Genomic DNA, 21,665 nt, shown 5'->3' with positions numbered 1-21,665 from the left:
TATACACACACGCATCAATGACTAATTAAGTTGCGAAATGAATTAAAGTACGGAAACATATTGCTCAATAACCAAAAAGATTAAAAAACGAATTTCTATTTATGTATTGGTATTACATAATGTAAACATAATTCAGAATGAAAAGGTATTTCAATATCAAGGACAGTCTAGTGTCATGTTGCAAGAAATACTGCATGATAGACTACTATAAGTAGTTAGGAAACAAAAAAATTCACATACTCGTAATAGAGGAACGAACATCACAACTGCATAGCTACGGTAAAAATGTTGTATACAGTGCAGATAAATATTTAAAAAATAAACGAGTATATCCAAGGCGAATTAACTTTAAATAAAAATCAAACTACTTGTACCAAAAATTAACACACTCGTGTATATATCACAAGTCGAAAAGCCGATACAGAATAAACGTAAATAAACGTAAACACCTGCAAATTTGTAGTATAAGCAATAAATTAAGTACATTAAGCAAGAAGTATAAGGTGCTTAAACGTTTATTAAATATACAGTAATGAATTTCAAAATAGTTATCATAGTTATTTATTTGGCGGATTTAAATTTGAAAATAAATCTATATGTCATACATTGCACGCATTTGTATTCAATACATATTTTGACAGCAGTAAATAATCACCAAATACGAAAACGTAATAACCGAGAATGGGTAAGTGATTATTGTTGCTCTTTATAATTACTTCAGTTATGATCAAACGATTGTTTTTCAAATGAATTCTATTTATTTAATACACGACGTATTCATTTTATAAAAATCACAGAATATCACCATTATCAAATAATATATTAATCTCCAATAAGTTACCAAGATTTGTTTCACTCAAGTTAAGTGAATTTAAAATTTTATAAAATTCCTAATTGTATCTTAAATTATTATACACAATCCACATATCGGATTGCTCTGTTGACATTAATTTTGATTGGTCAAGAAATGTCTTACAAACAAGAAAATAGTTTATTCGCACGTAACACTTATAGTTAAAGATGTGCCAGCATTTGTCCCTTGATCACGGCTTACATCGGCAACCCATCGAATTACACGTAGAAATAAGACACCGGCAATGTGACAGGCGGAGAAAAACAGGATTGCCGTTCCAGAGTAACTTCCTTTTTTTTTTTTGGAGGGGGTTTACATATCGCGAGTGCTATTGCGTATTATCAGCTACAAGACACATAGGAACATTTTTTTATCAGTAATTTACGGAAGCAGATTTGCTATACGGAATTCAATTGCACAGAATATTTTGCAGGCTTATACCGTTATTTTGTTTTTATTAGGGTTAATTTTCTATAACTGTAAATCCACAACTGTAATTCGGGCAACTAAAACCGTTATAGATATATACCAATGAGTAAGAAGTAAAAAACTTAGACATAAGAAAACCTTTAAAAGTTAGGCGAGTAAACAATGAAGAAATGCCACAGTACTATATGTATCGTGAAAAATAGTAAGTAAGACGCATTTAGTTTACATAAAGTTTGGAGATACCGAACTATTACCAAGTCGACTGTTTCATTTGCGATCAATTTTGTTTTAGAATGGTCGACAATACTGGTTCCAGTTCTAATAGTTCTAGGATTTATACTTCTTATAACTGTGCTGTGTTTATTGTTTTGTCATGGTAGAAACGATAGCGATTTCCGTCACTGCACAGAAGCAGTATGTTGTCATTGTTATGTATGGATCTATAAAGACTGTTGTTGTGATGGAATATATAAGACAAATACCAGATCATCAGATGATCTACCAGGGATAAACGTGGACGAAATCGAAGAAGCCAGTGCCCGATTGTATGGATCACCAAAATTGCGTAGAAACAAATCTGTACAAGATTCACAAGAACAGCACGAAAATGGCGACACCCATTTGATTGCCCATCCCATGGTTGAATACAACATTTATTTGTCACCGGGGACTTGTACTAACACGAACAAGATGCATCTCCGTGACACGGTAAAAGAAACAAACAATATATCACGAAGAGAGACTTGCATTTATCCGACTATACCTGATTCATTTTACAGAAATAACCAAACGTCTGAAACTATCTCAGGTTTAGCTGCTGAAATCAACCGTAAGTCTTTTTCGAGTCACTCAAATGAATCTTCAGTCGCCCGTCCTCCTTCGTATACACAATCAGAATTCGAGTGCGAGGCATCATTAGGCATAGGGAAATTCAAACAACACTTCCACGAATCGACGATGAACGAACGTAATGAAAGTAATTTAAACCAAAGAAGTATTCTAGTAAATAGAAGAAATTGTGTAGCGGACTGCCTCGATGTCAAGTATGCTACAAGTGACCATGTTCACTGGACACCCACTACAAGTAACCATGTTCATTGGTCCCCCACTACAAGAAGTGACGTGTATCATGCTGAATATTCTCATTTCACCAATAACACCCAAACACAAGAACATGCACGTACTTCTCCTATACCAATTACTGAAATTGCTTCCATGGTCCGAGAATCCGCTATTTTGACGCCACCCTTTGATAGTAAGTATGAAGATTGTCAGTTTTAATTGTCAAAAACTTTCTTTATGGTCATATATTACAGGTTTCAAAGAGCCTGAATCACTTACCTGAAAAAAAATGAATCTGGTGACAAATTAAGGCCATTTTTTGCACATCAGGGGCAATAGCTTTAATAAGGAGTCATCCTATGACTTCAACCCAGAAGACATTTCTATGTCTTTTTATAAGACCATTTTATCAAACAAATATATCCTTTCACAAGTGATGTTTTTCAAGGTATTGGTGAAGAATCATTTTTCGCCCCTACATGGACAATATCTTGAGACATAAATCACCATTTAAATTCTACGAAGTAAAGATATACACGTATGTAATCCTTATAACGATGACCATTTCATCCATTGACATGCTCTTTAGATCTAAATGGTTCTTAAGAAATAAGCTAAAAACTGCAAGGATCCTTTTTGGTTTTTCAAATAGTAAACCCTTTATTCAATGTAGTTCTGACATTTCAGACCCACGGAGACGTAATGGCGGAGATGAACTACCACCTTCATACTCTGAAGCTGAATTTGAAAAAATGGATTTATCAGAACATTCTTTACCATCTGCACCACCAATGGATTAACTAATTAATAACTTTTAAAATCACAAGTAGTCACAGGGGCGGGTCCAGACACTTTGAAAAGGGGTGCTAACCGGGGTTCCTCGGTAAAAAAAGGGGTGCTAGGACATGTTTTTGTCAATTTTACTCTTGAAAATGACATTTTTTTCCAATAAAATGGGAGTAACCCCTCTGGATCCGCCACTGCATCACATTCATCATTTGACAAGTTAATTCAACAACTTTTAAGCCAATTAATCGTTGTTATACAGCATTGATTATTTATATGGGAAAGAAAAAGTTTCTTTCTAAAATTACGTTTGTAAACATTCAGTCAAGTATCTTTCGAAAGAATATTTAAAATGACATTTTATGTGACTTCTATGTTCACATTAATCGAAAAGTGAATTTAAAATAAACAGTCCCGATATAATATATTACATGTAATAACAATATCCCTTTAACAGGTGCTCCGGAAGGGTAAGTAAGTCCTTCTCCCCAAACATCAATATTGCAAGTGAGTGTAATCCGGTAATAGTCTAACAAAGATAATGAAGCTCCCGACAAGGGTCACAAAGTGGTAATAAGCAATTGATGATAGAAAATAGAACCGCTACTGTTCGATTTCACAGATAGTCTTAAATTGTTTTTAGTACTAGTATATGAAATAGTCTACGCAGTGTCTGTAGTATAGCATGCCCTTAATTTTAGCTTTCTGGATGGACGAACGATTACCTCGCATCTTTTGAAATGAACAAACATATTTTTAATCGAAGAAAATAATTTGAGGTTTTCTCTTTTGACTTTTATAATATCATTATTAGAATTTTATTAATGTACACAATACATTATCCAATTATGGGATCATTCTCCGAATGAAGCAAACCAAAGACTTAAAAAATGGAAGTCACCGTCTCTCTGCCAAGCTTACGGTATTCAAGGGAATAGAGTGACTATTGGTTGGTCCGGAGTCAGAATAATGTGACTGAGTAGGGTGGCTTGCCTTCCTGCGAGCTGAATTGCTTCTGTGATCTAGCACAATACAAACTGGCTCATTGTGTACTACCAGCGCCAAGCAGGGACTGTTCGATATAATAGATGTTACTACAGATTATGCCCCTGTTGTCACTTATTTTATCAATTGGATAACATCGGAAAAGAACTGACCAGCTGTTTGAATGTTTTGATAACTTAACTCCTGTGCATTTGGCAAACTTTCCGTTCCTTTTAAAGTCCTTGTTCATATACCCATTATGAGTAAGTTTAAATAAAAATGTTTCTAGTATTTTGTGGTAGCTGTATCATTTATGCCGACACATCGTGACTTGATACAAAAACGTGAATGTATAAATCTTATGCAAACCAAAGTTTTGTTAAACGATCCCATCAATTCGACAAGAAGGCTTTGTTATTATGCAACAAGTTTAGTACCAGAATTGAATTAACCACAAATTATCAAATTAATCGTCACATACTTCTCACGCGAAAAAAAGAGAAAAAACTATAAACATACTACTATTACAACATAAAAAGTTGTCACGGACCACCACAATGAACTTTCATTAATATGAAAATAAGTACAACGCAAAACATTCAATTCATTTTTTAAAAAAAAGGTAACTAATACATTTATTTCAATTAAGCGTACTGGGTTATAGTGTGTGGTTTGCCTTTCCAGAAATACCTTTCTAAATTCATTATGGCTTACAATGTATTAATGTAGGATGTTGTGTTCGAACAACGAAAATGATGAGAAGTGAAGTGAATATCTGTCTCCACAGTGGAAATGGCTATATACATCTTGCTTCTATTTTTTGGTCGAGTCTGAGTTGCTGAATATTGTTTGTTTTTACTGTTGACTTCTCTATCACCCTTATGGCCCATAATATTACCTTTAGTTTCGGGGGCCACATATCGTTTATAGTTTTGGTATTTGGTTATCTTATACTTATCTCTTTCACTAAAAAAATGTCAGCCTCTTTATATTCACATTCAAAACTAGGAGTAGAAAGATTATCCATACATTTGTTTCGACCAATTTAAACGGTTTGTTGTCCTGTTCAGATTTTCCATGTAATACAACACAAAAGGATAGTACAATATTCTAACTATACAAAAACATATAAATCTGTATATGTACATAACTTAAATATTAAACTATTCAAACGTATTGGAAATGGTTATTATCATACTAACCGATCAATTATATCTGCAGCATTTGTATATGAAAATAAGTCGTTTTGACTTTGCACGAAACACTCATAAAGTTAAATAGACTAACCCAAACTCCATCAACATTAATCCGGTAGGGCAAATCCCCTCTGCTGCATAGAAACATGTCGTGCCTGACATTCTGTGCAAAGAGGATACTTATTATGTTCGGTTACCTAGTAGAGATAAGCACCTAATAGTACGTTTAAAAAGTCATAACTGTAATAAACATTAGTTATCTTTCTGATATTGACACATGCATTCATTAATTGATCGAAAAATATAAGACAACGTCAAATAAACGTTTGTCATTTTCCATCAAAATTCATTACAAGAAAAGTGTACTACATACATTTAAACAATTTTTAAATCTATCACCATAAATAGAGATGGACAAACCATTACGATCGGAAAGTTCCGGATGAAATTCATCGGTATTCGAAGTAAAGAGTTATCAAAAGAACCAAGATTGTAGCTGATATCAAAAGAATGTAATCCAGGGGCCAGAGAACAGAAAGGGAAAACAGACACACACACAACAAAATACATAGAATAACAAAAATAGTACGTACAAAGCAACAAAAGTAAATGAGCAACTCGGACTCCACTAAAATGGGACCATGGACCATGCAACGGTAGGGTAAGCGTCCTTTGCTTTTCCAGAAACACCCGTCAAAAAGACATACAAGGGGTAGACGAGAGAGAAAAAGAAAACTATGACCGTCACGTTGAACAAATCAGTTCTCATGGTGCAGATGGATCCATGAGTTTATGATGACGACAATAAAACTTCTGTAGTGATGACTTCAATCTTGTAGCAACATAGCCCAGTTCCAGAAGCCTAAATGTAAGAAGTCTAACGCGGTATCAAAATTCTGCGTAGTTACGACAAGCTCTGGCATTACGTATGAGTTGTAACATGAAATATAAAAACGCTAGACGCAGGTACTGAAGTGATGTTGCCACATACGTAAGGAAAGTTCACAACAAGGAATGAAAAGTCACCGCGTTTGTCGTATAGTTTGGTCAATAGTATTCCTTTACCACTGGTCTCTAGTGTAGATCAAGATATGAGACTAAATTCACAGTGCCTGCAGTATCCTTTATCACAAGTTCTCTGGTGTAGATTCGATTAATAAAATCCCTGAAACAAAGATTGTTAAACGATAATACGTCATCTATATAACGGAAACTGAGATTAAAGGATCTGGCAAAACAATGCACATCAGCAAGGAATTTATATCAAAATTAAATATTTTGTTAATTTTAATATTTTGCTTAAACATCTCGTGTAAAATAAGACAGCAACCATGTTTGTTTACCTATTTAGGACATTCTTAGTCTGCGTCCTATCTTAAAGAGTAATCAAGGGAACCAAGGTTATAGCGGTAATCAAAAGAATGTAATCCAGGGACAAAGACCAGACATGGAAAACAGACATACACAACAAAGAACATAAAGTAACAAAAATCATACATACAAAGTAACAAAAGTAAATGAGCAACTCGGACTCCACTAAAAACTGGGAGCATGGACCAGGTGCACCGGTAGGGTAAGCGTCCTCTGCTTTTCTAGAAACACCCGCCCAGTTGCATATAAAAAGTCAAGTCCGGGGTAGACAAACGAGAGAAAGAAAACTATGACCCGTTGAATAAATCAGTTTTCATGGTGCTGTTGGATACACCATAACGATCCACGAGTTCATGATAACGACCGTAAAACTTCTTTAGTGATTACTTCAATCCTGTAGCAACATAACCCTGTTCCAGAAGCCTATTTGTTAGAGTTCTAGCGCGATACAAAAAGTCTGCGTAGTTTCGGCAAGCTCTGGCATAACGTATGAGTTGTGATATGAACACTCCATACGCAAGAGCCGAAGGGATGTTGCCACAGATGAAAGGAAAGTTGACAATTCTGAGTGAAAGTCATCACGTTTGTCGTAAAGTTTGGTCAATAGTTTTCCTTTAATATCGATTTCTAAGTGTAGGTCAAGATATGAGGCTGACTTCACAGTGTCTGTAGTATCCTTTATCTCAAGTTCTTTTGGGTAGATGCGATGTATCAAATCCCCGAAATTAGGATTGTTTAAAGATAATACGTCATTTATATAGCGAAAACTGAGATTGAAGGATCTAGCCAAACGATATTCTTTCTTTCTGATCAGATTAGCTATAAAGTCAGATGATAATAAGATTACTAATTAGACGTCTCAAAGTTTGGACTAAAATAAAGATATGTCTTAACTTACGACATCTTCGATAAACAGACTTAAAACTTGGATATATCATAAGACCACCCTGAGACCTGTCTTAGTCATAAGACACCTTCGTTAAACAGGCCCAAGGTTTCAATTGCTTCCAATATTCTTTGAATTATTTTAAATTAGAATAAGCTTTACTTTCATTTCAAAAGGTTTTTTAACTGTTCAAATATGGGGTAAATATCCCATGATATGGACGGGAGATTGGCATTAGGAAATTGGGATCTCGTTCATTTGTTTATTGCTAAATTATGCTTGATTTAAGTAAAATAATTATCATATAGTATAATTTAGATCAAAAGAATTAAAAAAAAAAATGATATGATAAAGAAAATGCAATCGAGATTTCTGGGCATTTTGATGAATAGAATGAGCACATTTTCCATATGGGGAAAGTAAAATTTTCTCTGAAAATTGGGGACAATGGGAAATAGGGATTGTATAAGGCTAAATGTGAATAGCAATAAAGAAATAAATACTTTATCCTGTACGTTCGTAAGCTGTTTACAACAATTTCGCTTATATAAATCATCAATAAAACCAGACATCTTTTAAACTTGCTGATATTCTTCTGTTTGTTTCTTTTATTTTTTCAAGCATAGATCGCAACTTTAAGAAATGTCGATGTGGCGATTTTTTTGCCTTAATTTTAAAAGGTCATATGTGGTTTAGGAACCGATGTCGCTGAAATACTGTCAGAACTGTACCCAAGACAGAGCTAAGAGACAGTAAAAAAAAGACACACAACAACAACAACAAAGAGCTTTACAAATTAAGTCTTGATAACTGACCGGACTTTACTCGAACTGAGGGGAATGATCTGCGGTTCGTTTTCATCGGCTATTGGAGGGGGGACTCAACACATTAGTTGCTTCTTTGAGCAGTACGTATGAGAATACTAACAAGTTGAACTTGTAAATGACTTCTGTACATTTACAATAATGGATACACATGTAAAGTGCTTTGCTATCGATCAGCTTTTGTTTATCACAGCTTATGGTGTAGAGTAAAGATACTCTGTTTTACTTGGGTCGATTAACTTTGCAACGAAAACCAGGAGACAAAGTTTTACAGACATATTTGAAATAAAGTTATTTTGTTTTTGTTCCATCATTAAGATGGATTGTTACTTGATCAAACAAAAAAAAATATTCGGCGTATCGAAGTCAATTTGTCAATATCGATAAATATAGCGACGCCCGTATTACGTATAAAGCTAATGATCCATATTTCACTGTATATTTATAATATTTTTTTTTAAAATTCGGCACTTGCTGGAATACGAGAATTCATTGCAGGACATTAAGTAAGCAAACGTTGGTAATGGGATTGGTGGGTTTGAAGAAGGACAACAATTACTTAAATGTGCATTTTGAATTTTCGATTTAATTGTCTTTTAATTTTCCTTTATAATTAACTTTCGTATAGTTTAATGATATGTTTTTGATGACAAGAGCTGCTTTAACATTTTAATTATTAATTTTATTGAACACTATAAGCCCGTTATTTCCATTTCCCTATGCCATTATTTTTACCCTTCATATGTATATTTAAACAAATGTACAACTAAAGCAATGAATATGTGAAAGGAATAATATTTAAGTTGGAAAAGATGTTTTTAACACACACTTTTTATGTAACAGGATCAACACATTCAAAATGTTGACGTTGATACTTGCCAGTGTGCTGTGTACCGCACTCGCCCATTATCCGCTACCAAGGAGGTCATCCGAATTTCCCGTGACATTACCATCTGTCTCCATACCATCTTTGTCTCGTGGATACTCCGGATATGGCGGGAATAACTATGTCTACGTAGGAGGTAACAGCGGTTTTGGAGCTGCTGGTAGCAGATTCGGTGGTTACAGTAGCTATTCTGGCTCAAGTGTCGAACCATCAGCTGTTGCATATATGCCATCTGTTTCTACCATACCAAGTTACCCAAGTCTAGGATATGGTTATGCTTACAATACAGGTTCCAATATTGGATCTGTTAGCAATGGCTATGCTTCGGGTTATGGTTATGCTTCAAGATTGGGCTCTTCAAGCGGTATGAGAGTAGCCATTGCTCCACAGCTGTCCAAATACATGGGTAGTATGAGCAGCTCAAGTCTTATTGGACAATCATACGGTATGCCAGGTGGAGGCAGTTTGAGAATAAGGGGAATGAGGAGAGGTCGAATGGCAAATGGACGTGGTGCAACGCTAATGGTTGTCCAATATGACCGAGGAACTGGACGTAATACTGGTGGAACTGGCCATAACTATGATCTTAAATACTAAGTCTTGGTAAATATTGGATTTTCTTTTTGTTTTGCTAGTACATTTATAAATTAAAAATGCTTAATAATAACATTTAAACACATGAAAGAGAGGTGCATTAAAGAAATGTACGTAGATAAAAAAGTAACATTCATTCGTAATGTTACCTATTCAAATAATGGGTAGTAACATAATTACTGAATAAATAAAATATAGGCAAAAAAGGTCAAAAAGAAAGTCGGTATAACGAATCACAATATCATCGCAAGAAATTGGAAAGTTGGAAACAACCATAGATACATTTAAGTTTAGATTATTTGACCATTTATGTAGAAAAATGTCGTGATTTTCTACTAATATTGTGACAAGCAAGAACATGAACAAAACAAAATTTGTGCACATGAAAATAATGTTTACATCTTTCTACGTCTTCAATTTCAACTGATTTTTTTTATCATTCCTTTCCAGAAAACTAAAAGAAATATTGAATAATTCTTGAATCACGGAAGTGCCATAAAGTTTGCAGTGCTGTCTTACACACACTGCCGTCCAAAGATATTTATATTCCTTATCAGTTTATAAATTATTTAACTGCATTTGTATGTGTGCTTATTAGTTTAATTATCAGTTTCTTTGTATGAAGGGGAACGTAAAAATGCAGAATAGATACATTTAGTTTCCTGTCTCATGACGACACGTCATCATTTATTTTCGTACGAAAACTTATCATTTTACTTAATGTAAAGGTCATGCATGATCGATAGGTGGTCTTGAAAATGATTAATAACTGGAACATGTATCATAACTGACTATATTGTTTCCGTAGGACTGCGGATGACATTCGTAATGATAGACAATTTATTCTAACTGTAAAATTAAAGAAATTTCAATTCATATATATCTTTCCTTCGAATCTTTTCATAGCTTTTCTCTTGAAGTTTTCATTTATTGGTTGATTGCAGTTTTGCGTCCATCGACATATTACTTCCTTTGACAGTTGTTACATATTTTAAGTTTTCATTGTGCAAGTTCACAGAAACAACAGTATGCTGGTAGATATGGCATTCCACTCAAAGACAATAAGCAATCCCGCACAATTGGGTTGTTCCTCTATCTCCTTTATACCACATGCTTGATAGAGAAAAGTAACTACCAATATTATAAAGTTGTTGGTGTAATTTGTCTTCTTTTATCTGTCTGGTCTTTGTACCTGGATAGTATTCTTTTGGTTTCCGCTAGATTCTTAGTTCCTCTGATTACTCTTGCGATCATGGATCCAAACTACAAGTCGGGGCGTCCACAACATTTTTTCTTTAAATTGTTTCGCAAAACACAAACCGCATTTTCTTAGTGGGATACTAAGGTCTTATCAAGTAAGCTCTACTTATCAATTTATTTTGAAATCAATCTTGTCATAGAGTAATCAAGGGAGCCAAGATTCTAGCGTAAAAAAGAATGCAATCCAGGGAAAAGACCCAAATGGAAAACAGTCACACACACCAAAGAACATAAAATAACCAAAATAATACGTACAAAGCAACAAAAGTAAATGAGCAACTCGAACTTCACTAAAAACTGGGAGCATGGATCAGGTGCGCCGGTAGGGTAAGTGTCCTCTGCTTTTCTAGAAACACCAGCCGAGATGTTCATAAAAAGTCGTGCACGGGGTAGACGAAAGAGGAAAGAGAAACTATGACACGTTGAACAAATCGGTTGTCATGGTGCAGATGGATACACTATAACGATTCCTGCATAAAACTTTAAGTAATGACTTCAATCAATATAACCCTGTTCCAGAAGCCTAATTGGAAGAAGTCTAGCGCGGTTCATAAAGTCTGCATAATTACGGAAAGCTCTGGCATAACGCACTAGTTCAATTGGTGATATGTTGCCACAGATGAAAGGAAAGTTGATAATACGGAATGAAAAGTCATCGCGTTTGTCGTATAGTTTGGTCAATAGTTTTCCATTTCCATCGATCTCTACGTGTATGTCAAGATATGAAATACACGAGTAAGTCCAGATTAACTTTGTGCGTCCATAGATCATTGTTAAAAGCAATAGTATCAATCATTCGATATTCGTGCTTCTTGAACTTCATATTCACGACTAGGAAAAGGAATGCACAATACAAAAATACCAATTATATAGTGGTCTAGGGCGGTGTTGCCATAGATGTCACAGCAGTACGAGTTTGAGTCCCGCGGAGGGAACGACCAAAATGTGCATCGCAAATTTGACAGTTCTAACATCGTTGGGAATTTTTCAGACCTTTCTATACGTTTATATATCTTCTCAGTATCAATTTGATCCGATGGAACAGTGTAGCAAATAGAGTCGTCACATTCTGAGATGTTGTATAATATTGATTTGTTGTGACACGCATCATTAATTTGATCCTCTATCCTACATATTAACATTTAAATGAACTGTCCCGTACCACCATACATCGTGCACTAAGTTACAGCCCTAGATTAATCCTACGAGGAGGAATGACCCGGCCAGCGAAAGCTATATTTTTATATAGCCTAGCTGGCCGAGTGGTCTAGGGCGCTGGACTTTGTGCAGGCGGTGTTGCCATAGATCTCACAGCAGTACGAGTTCGAGTCCCGCGGTGGGAACGACCAAAAATTTGCATCGCAAATTTGACAGTTCTAACATCGTTGGGAATTTTCAGACCTTTCTATACGTTTAGATATCTTCCCTGTATCAATTTGATCCGATGGAGCAGTGTAGCAAATAGAGTCGTCACATTCTGAGACGTTGTATATATATATATATATTTTGCAAGTTTCGATATGCTGCACAATGTTTCAAGGAGTAACCTCTCATCAGCAGCATTAGAATAAAAAATAAAGGAAGATCTAAATCCCAAATATCAATTGTATACAAGCAGTACTTAAACCCAGAGTATCGCGATAGAAAGCCAAATCCATCACCTAGTGGTTCTACCACGTATAAATGTTGGAATACCAAGTTCCAGAGGCAGAACCTACAGATGAGTTATCTGTTTGTACCTCTAGTCAAAATGCTAATATTGTTCAATGTGCCAAGGACTCACCCTACTACAAGATATCAAGGCAATCAGCTACCCGAAAAACAAGGAATCAGGATTAATATAAAGGGCATTCTAATGCCGGGTATACAATACTTCACCTTTAATTTATTTTTTTATGTTAGTTGAGTACATAGGGGCAAACCTTTCGTTGCACCTGTGTATAATGATGTTTTGGGACCAGCATCAGCCTGCCCATTGGTATGAAGATTTTGTCGTTCATTGAAGACCAATGGATGGCCATGGGTTGACATTTTTATCCCAGTGGGATTGTTGTCTCTTTAACATATACACCATAACTATTATATTCATTGATAGTTCTACGTTTTTCATTGATGTACAAAGGTAAACTATACTAGTATATCACTCTTTCTTCATGAATACCACCATTCCGTCAAGTATACCACCCGCTCCAACCGGACATCTTTTTCATCCTCGATATACTAAACATCTAAGTACTAAGCACAAAAGTCGATTTCAGGTATTTTTTTTATTAACATGTGGTCATCTCTTTTATTTTCTTGGTTGTCTACCATATGGCAGGTCAAATGACACTTTCCTTTGTACACAGGTTGTAAAATATCACTTTATTTGCTGACCTGTTACACAACTGACAACTTGATTAATGGGCTTAGTGATCGCATTGACCTTAGAATTTGTTAAAATTGTACACGCACATAGATGCAACTGTCCAACACATCTTTACTTAAACAATTGATGTAATCATTGAACCATTAAACTTTTGCAACTTAAAATGATTCAGTAAGGCAACTAAAATACACGAAAGAAATTAATACATAAAGTAAAATCGAAAAACCTATTTACATGAAAAATTCAAAATTTACAAAATTCACGCTTTATAAAACATGTTGCAGAACTTATTTTTAACCTTAAGCTATTTTAAACATTAATGGAAGAGAACAAAACTCACGACAGATTAATCGTTTTTGTTATTAAGCAAGTGTGGACACAGACTGGTATTGACTAAGGGGCAAGCATGAACGCAGACTGGTACTGCCCGAAGAGCATGCAAATTTGAACATACATACGTTTTGTCTTGAACGTGTTTGTATTGTCTAGAAAACTTCTCCATTTATTGATATCAATAGTTGAATTATCCACATGTTGATAAATATCCATTAACATGTGTTACTGAATATCAAATGGGGAACAAATTTCACTAAGGATTGCCATAAGACAAGTCATGTACAAATTGCAATGCTTCTTCCTTGGAGGTGTACTTGCTATGTCATTGGATTGGCCATTTCACTTTATATATGTTAGCTTGATCAAATGCTGGACTCTCAGTTTTATTTTGTAGATTAACAGAAACCTACAGTGTGGTATCTGTCAGTTACATGGATGGCCTTTATTTGAAAATGGTAAGGGCCATAAAATCATAATCAAATAAGACCATTTCTTTAGCAGTTAGTAAAATCATATCAAAATTTCATAACAATTGATCAACCATAACTATAAAGTCATCGCATGAAGACCAAGTGAATATAGACGAAGACATGGACGCCGCCGACGGTGATGCAGGTGTCAGCACCATACCAATATACAATGTTTTGCGATGACACTATTATATTAAATATATACATATATATCGGCAGATTCCAGGTTTGGACATGCTTCATTTCCAATTCCTTAAAAAGCCTGTCAATTACTCTTCCTTAGGACCAAATTAGTAGTGTGTGATTTGCTAAGAATTTACATCTGTAAGGTCTGTTTTTTTACATTAGTCCTATTTAAACAGTTCTCCAGGAAAAGAGAATAAAACTGCATAATGGAAAAAAATTCCCACTTACAGTCATGTATTCAACAGATAACATTAGAAATTCTTATGAAACAAAATTACAATACCGGTATATGAAAGACTTTATGATACTGGCTCACAGTTAACGCTTCAAAATCAATATTTCAACTAAACAATTTTAATAAACTTCTAAATAGTTATATACATTTGTAGCCTGAAAAATGTTTCCTTGGACAAATGATAAATGATTGTCTTGATACTAAACAAAATCCATTTCACAGAAAAGCGATTCATCCATAAATGTCTATCTGCAAATATAAGAAAAAGAGTTGACATTTATTTTGAATACTGTACTAAAATAATCCCCCAAAAAAATTGACATACATGTAGTAGTATTTAAATGCCTGCATTTGTTGATTGAGTGTATGGTGTTACTCTACATCTATAATCATATACAGTAAATCTAACAGTGTAATTCAACGTCGATGTCTATTGAATATTCTAAAGAAAACATCTGACATCACTGTGGCTATAAAACATTTTTAATGAACATTGCATGCCTAATGTATTTTAACTTGCATGCACATATGTGTACAATATCATGATAAAATGAGCTCAGAAAAGGAGATTATAATTACAACCTCATTTCAATTTCCTAAACCTTTTCTCCACTTATTATGCTAAAGCTCAAATGTTGAAAGTCAAATTTTACTATTCTCAATGAAGAAATGATATTGTGGGAGAATCTTGAGTAATACAAATACATGCACATATATACAGAAACCTGAAAAATAATCTAAGGTTTGTCAAGTTAAGATTTTGTTCGTGTTCATACATGTATTTAAGTGTTTTGATTTCAAAAGCCAGTAAACCGGGTTATCCTTAATGTACTTTTGTACATGTATAAAACATACTTGATTTAACAAATGTAGACTTGACGGACCCGCCGTACTTGTACAGTTCATAATTTATTTACACACAATAGCATGTACATAAAGTCATAATGTGACGGTTTTCTATAAATCAGAAATTTAACAAAAAATGATAAGTAAACTTTAAGTATTAAAAATATTACATCTGGTAAACATCTTAAAAAAGAGTAATATTTACATGTAAAATGTTTAAGTATGAAGGTGATGAAAATTATATTTTTACGTACATATACAAGCTTTACTTTATTTGCACGAAGTCATTAACAAAGAAAAAAGGTTAAATTAAAAATCATACTAAGAGTTGTCAGTACATGCAGTCTGACATATACATATATAGCATACTGAAAAAGCGTTGGAGCTAGCTCCTCGGGAATGTACTTACATGTACACAGTACTTTTATGTGCACATAACCTCTATATGTATCATGTAGAGTCCCCGAAATTTCATGTTACAGTAATGGGCAGCTAATTGGACTACCCCAACTTAACATATTCCCAAATGCCATGTGTTTTGCAACAAAACGTTGAAAAAATGATATACATGATATACACGTACGTGTATGGAACATAAACTGTTAAAAGATATGTAAAAGGGAGGTCCTATTTAACCTTCCTTCCCTAGTTTTTTCTCCCGCGAAATGTCGACCCTTCTTCAGACTCCCCACCCAAAAGGTTTTATTTGTGATACTAAAAAAATAATGAAAAAGTCTGCCGATTGTCTTTTAGAAAAAAAAGAAAATAAAGCCAAAAATGTTTTTTCTATCCTAGATGGAAAAAAAGAGTTAGAAATACTGGTTGTTTATAATTATAATCGATTGTAAACAAACATGACGTGAGCGTACTCTTGGTCGTGGATAATCCCTTTTGGGATTCGGCACTTGAGATATTTTTTTCTTTTTACCACCGCCATCAAACCAAAAAATATCTCAAGCGCCGAATCCCAAAAGAGATTAGGCCATAAACTAAGTCTAAAATTAATATTTGTTTGGTTTTTGTCTTTGCATATTTGGTTTTCAATGTATTCTGAGTTTGATGTCACTATGATGACTTATTTCATTTAAAAAAAAGTTTTAAATGAAAATAAATCCGTACCTACCGTCCCTACAAAATTTCAAAATAGCGTTCGGAAACACTACTTTATTTTTTTCGGTTTTGAAAATTTCTCATCAATTGACTGGCATGCACCAATGAGTTGACTTACCTATCTGCCTTACATGCACTTGAAAGTGTTGGTTTTATCTCGAAAAGTATTTTGCTGGGTCAAAGATTCAGCAAATGCTGTATGCTGTACAATATAAGCGTGCAGTTAACAAATTGGATCACTAAGTCTCGGATCGACATTAAACCAGCTGGTAATGCAGTTAATGAATTGAATGAATGAACGTGGTCACATACTACTATAATTTCCCCGAATACACCATGATCTACATTCACGGGTATGACTATGCCCCGGGACTGTGTAAACGCTTCGATGCTTTACACCGTACGTAAGAGACTCCAAATAATAGCCAAGTGCGTTAAGAAACCCCTCATTCCTCATTCATTCAAGATTTTGGGTAATTTTAGTGGTTTATATCTACAAAGACAGACGAATCATCAACTCAATTATCAGCTAGAAGCAACGATGTCCTAGCTTTATAATGCACGAAATGAAGGGTGTAACGGATAAACGGAAAGTGCTATCGTTTTCAACTTTATTGTTATAATGTTCTTTAATTTTGAAACGAATGAAAGTTTTAAGTAAGTCAATACGTGTCAATGCTACATCAGATGGAAAGACCCCAATGTAGCAAAAATATTGTCTACTATACATGAAAAATATGTTGTCGTACCAGCAGACAAAGTCCAAGACAACTTTGTTTTTGTCTGCAAAACGTTTTACAACAAAATGTTTGTTATCAGAGGTAGATGTAGAAAATAATAGCAGTGATAAGTAAGACTTATACTGCTACCACACTCTCCAAAGAAGAGATTGTGGAAAACCATACATCTGTGCTATCCTCTTTTGTCTCTCTACCAATGACGATGATTGTGATTCACCGTCTATGTACTGGATTCGTAAAATCTACAAGAATCCATACAAACAACGTTACATAGCTGGATATGCAAAACTGTAACACCGTCAAACCTCTTTCAAAACTTTTAACTTCTATACTCACGGCTGTCAAAGAGGGTCTACAGTCCTACCACAACACCTGTTACTCCCGTAGTGGTATTAATTCAATGTGGATCCTAAAAAATTCGTAAGATCTTTTGGAGACAATCATTTCAAGACTATTATCAGAATATAAAAACATTAAAACCTATGATTTGTCAACACTGTATACTTCTTTTCCCCATACTCAGTTAAAATCCCGACTTAATAGCATTATACATCGTTCTTTTTTTTCCAAAAGAAGATGGTACACCAAAATACAAATATAAAGTTCTTGGTAGAGATTCCTCATACTTTGTAAGAAATAATTCCAAATCATCTTCCAAATATACAGAAAAATATGTTTACAAAATGCTTACAGAATTTTTAATCGACAACATATTTGTGGTGGACGCGTTTTTCAACAAACGGTCGGCATTCCGATGGGAACAAATTGTGCTCCTCTACTTGCTGACCTATCCCCTCACTCTTATGAGGCTGACTTTATAGCTGGTCTGATCCGAAAGAAAGAATATCGTTTAGCTAGATCCTTTAATCTCAGTTTCCGCTATATATATATGACGTATTATCTTTAAACAATCCTAATTTTAGGGATTTGATACATCGCATCTACCCCAAAGAACTTGAGATAAAGGATACTACAGACACTGTGAAGTCAGCGTTATCTTGACCTACACTTAGAAATCGATGGTAAAGGAAAACTACTGACCAAAATTTACGACAAACGTGATGACTTTTCATTCAGAATTGTTGCTACAAGATTAAATTCATCACTACAGAAGTTTTATAGCCGTCATCATGAACTCGTGTATCCATCTGCGCCATGAAAACTGATTTGTTCAACGTGTCATTGTTTTCCATTCCTCTTTCGTCTACCACGGACTTGACTTTTTTATGAGCAACTCGGTGGGTGTTTCTAGAAAAGCAGAGGACGCTTACCCTACCGGTGCACCTGTTTCATGCTCCCAGTTTTTAGTGGAGTCCGAGTTACTCATTTGCTTTTGTTACTTTATATGTATGATTTTATTTACTTTGTGTTCTTTGTTGTGTATGTCTGTTTTCCATGTCTGGTCTTTGTCCCTGGATTACGTTATTTGATTACTGGTATAACCTTGGTTCCTTTGATTACAGACACACTCAACAAAGAACATAAAGTAACTAAAATCATACATACAAAGTAACAATGGTAAATGAGCAACTCGGAGAAATATGTTATGCTCTTAATCCGGAAATACTTATAATCTGAAAAAATTCTTAAGCTTGCTAATTTTTCTACTGAACTTGTGATACTCGATAGTAAAAATTATGAGCTACAGACTTTTCTTTTCATAGCAATTAATTTCAATCCTTAAAGGGGCTAATTATAAAGTTAAAGTTAAAACGACGGTATTTCGAACATTTAAAAGTTCTAGGTCAGGGGTCGTTCAATATCTAGGTTAGGGGTCGTTCAATATTCATCGAAGTACTAAGCCGGTGTAATTTTTCGTCCCTTTTAAAAATATCTATTACTATCTATCCATCAGATACATCAGCAAAGACATCAGGCCAAGTTAACTTTCAAAGCAGAAAAAAGCTAGTTTCCCAGAAATATCTTTCTGTTTCATTGAGTAGATTCATTGACAATTAGGTTTGTTTTCATTGTTGTAACTGCTTTGCACCAAGACATATGCTTACCTAAAATATATCTGAAAACATCATGCGAGTTAACTAAGAGTCAATTCCTACTGTACTTGCATAATTACCTTTTCATAAATTTTGTTTTTTATTTTCTTTTAACAATTTAGTTTTAAAAGATTTTATCTATCATCTGTTCAATTCTAAAATCTCTCTGCCCCGTTACTAGAGGATTAAAAAAAAACTATGTGCACAGTATACAAGAGCAATATGAATAAAATTGAACGGTCCCTTAAGAGTACATGTACATAAGAGAAAACAACGTACCTGTCAACAGGGAATGTAATTAAGAAGTCCCTGCAATCATCTTAATGGTACAATTGTCATATTCAATCTCCAGTAAATCTTATACGTCGGAAATTTTGAGAAACAAAATAAATCAAAATAAACTAACATACATGTATGTACCAAAATTTTAACTGGTCAAAATTTTTCTTCTGTTTCGATTGTGCCTCCTCCTACAGCACTGCCGTTAGTAGTTCATAATATTCAGTCAAGTGGAATCATTTCGCTAAGGGGAAAATCCCTATAATGTCCACATATGATTGAGCATGGACATTTTTCCACAATTTGATCACTAAGTGTAATATTGTAATATCAAGTACATTGTATGTAAATTTGAGGTCAAATGTTCAATCTAAGTTCAACTTTTCTATGGCCCCCACTTACACTGAAATAACCATTCTCACTGATCAGAATTACAAGAAATAATTAAAAGAATTACAAGAGGAATTGTGATTTAGATCAACTTTATCTAAAACTGTTTTGATCTTCAATTACAAAATTTAGTTCTATTCTGTATTTAAATATGGTAGTTTTGATACTGGATTAAGTGGTGTCAAATTGAAGTACATTCCTCAAAGTTTCACAAAAATGAAAATACAGTTAATTTATCTTAAACAAAGTAGCTTCTTATGCATCTATCCAGGTCATACAATTAATACAATTGAAAAAGAATAAGCGTCGTCGTTGCTAGAAGAAAATCAAATATGTATGATCATAATTGTGAAACTAATTATTACCTTGTCTTTTTTGTGTATATTGATATTTCACTGTTGATTTTTTTCTATGCAGTTTCCCCTGTTTCTTTTCTGTTCATAAAAATAGGAAGATTTTTAGAATGCGAGTTTTTACGACTGAAGACATAAAAGGACGTTGTTGTCATTTCTGTACTAAGACTGACCTTGACCATCATTGTAACCTTAAACCTTCTTAATTCTATGACCTGTTTCGATCAAAAGGAAAACATAAACTAATGGCTATAATGACTTGACGGAGTGACCTTTGTATTTAAATAGTCAATCTGGTGTCTTACCAGACATTAAATAATTACTATGTTATACATGGTTATTGAGATAGTAAATCCTGTATGCATATATAAATTATTAAATGGAATATCTTCAGCAAAATATACTCAGCATTTTTAACTGAAATTTGTATATACTTCCTTCCAAGGACTGTCCAATTTATTATTTTCACACATAACGTGGTGTTTTATACATGAAATTAGGGGATAATATCGGTAAACAGACATCCCATTTTTTTTAATTTGAAGGACAAAATTATAAAATTTCAACTCTAATTTTTACTTTGTCAAATGGTGTTTCTAGAAAAGCAGAGGACGTTTACCCTACCGGTGCACCTGGTCCATGCTCCCAGTTTTAGTGGAGTCTGAGTTGCTCATTTGCTTTTGTTACTTGTATGTATGATTTTACTTACTTTATGTTCTTTGTTGTGTATGTCTGTTTTCCATGTCTCCCCGTGAAGGTCCGGGTGTTAAAAGAATAGGTCTGCAGCAGCGCTAAGCTTGTCGTAAGAGGCGACTAAATAGTGCTCAGAACCTTAGCCGGGGACTAGGGCGCTCTGCCCACAGAGCAACTGGGATGTGTGCCCCAGGTGGTGGAATGGAGTACCCCTGGCGTGTTACATGCTGGGGTTGTCAGGCTATAATACGGAAAACCTGACCGCAAACTATAGTGGTGCACAAGGTTGGGAAAGACGCCACGTTCCTCGCACGTTAAAGAACCCTACTGTGGTATTCTCCCGGAGTAGGAACCATAGGGCTCCGCCTCAGGAGGCTAAATTGCCCGACCCTACCCATCTCTCCCTATTTCCAATGGCAATCAAAATTTGTTGACCCCATTGTCCTTGTGTCCCATCCTTTTATCATTTCATATTCATTTTATCATCAATTTCATGTTCATTGTCTGAATATAGCTGAAATATTGCTGCTCGGA

The 21,665-nt window shown here is 34.5% G+C and overlaps 1 protein-coding gene across 1 annotated transcript; it reads left to right on the top strand.

Annotated features, from left to right (window-relative positions):
* The first annotated feature begins 570 nt into the window (after window positions 1-570).
* LOC148621781 (uncharacterized) lies at window positions 571-4,405 on the top strand. The gene is made up of 3 exons (XM_088576467.1): window positions 571-685; window positions 1,575-2,537; window positions 3,032-4,405. The coding sequence occupies exons 1-3, from the start codon at window positions 682-684 to the stop codon at window positions 3,142-3,144; spliced, it is 1,080 nt and encodes a 359-aa protein (XP_088432593.1). The 5' UTR covers window positions 571-681; the 3' UTR covers window positions 3,145-4,405.
* The last annotated feature ends 17,260 nt before the right edge of the window (window positions 4,406-21,665 follow it).

Source organism: Perna viridis, chromosome 3 (assembly GCF_037379345.1).
Source record: "Perna viridis isolate PV_CMFRI_1.1 ecotype Kerala chromosome 3, ASM3737934v1, whole genome shotgun sequence".
NCBI lineage: Eukaryota > Metazoa > Mollusca > Bivalvia > Mytilida > Mytilidae > Perna > Perna viridis.
Note: the sequence above shows the minus strand (reverse complement) of the source record. Positions and strands in the feature narration are given on the sequence as shown.

Bases quoted from the DNA above. Each gene is read 5' to 3' on its own strand.
- LOC148621781 (XM_088576467.1), top strand. The intron at 2,538-3,031 runs GTAAGTATGAAG...CTGACATTTCAG, and splicing joins TTTGACGCCACCCTTTGATA to ACCCACGGAGACGTAATGGC.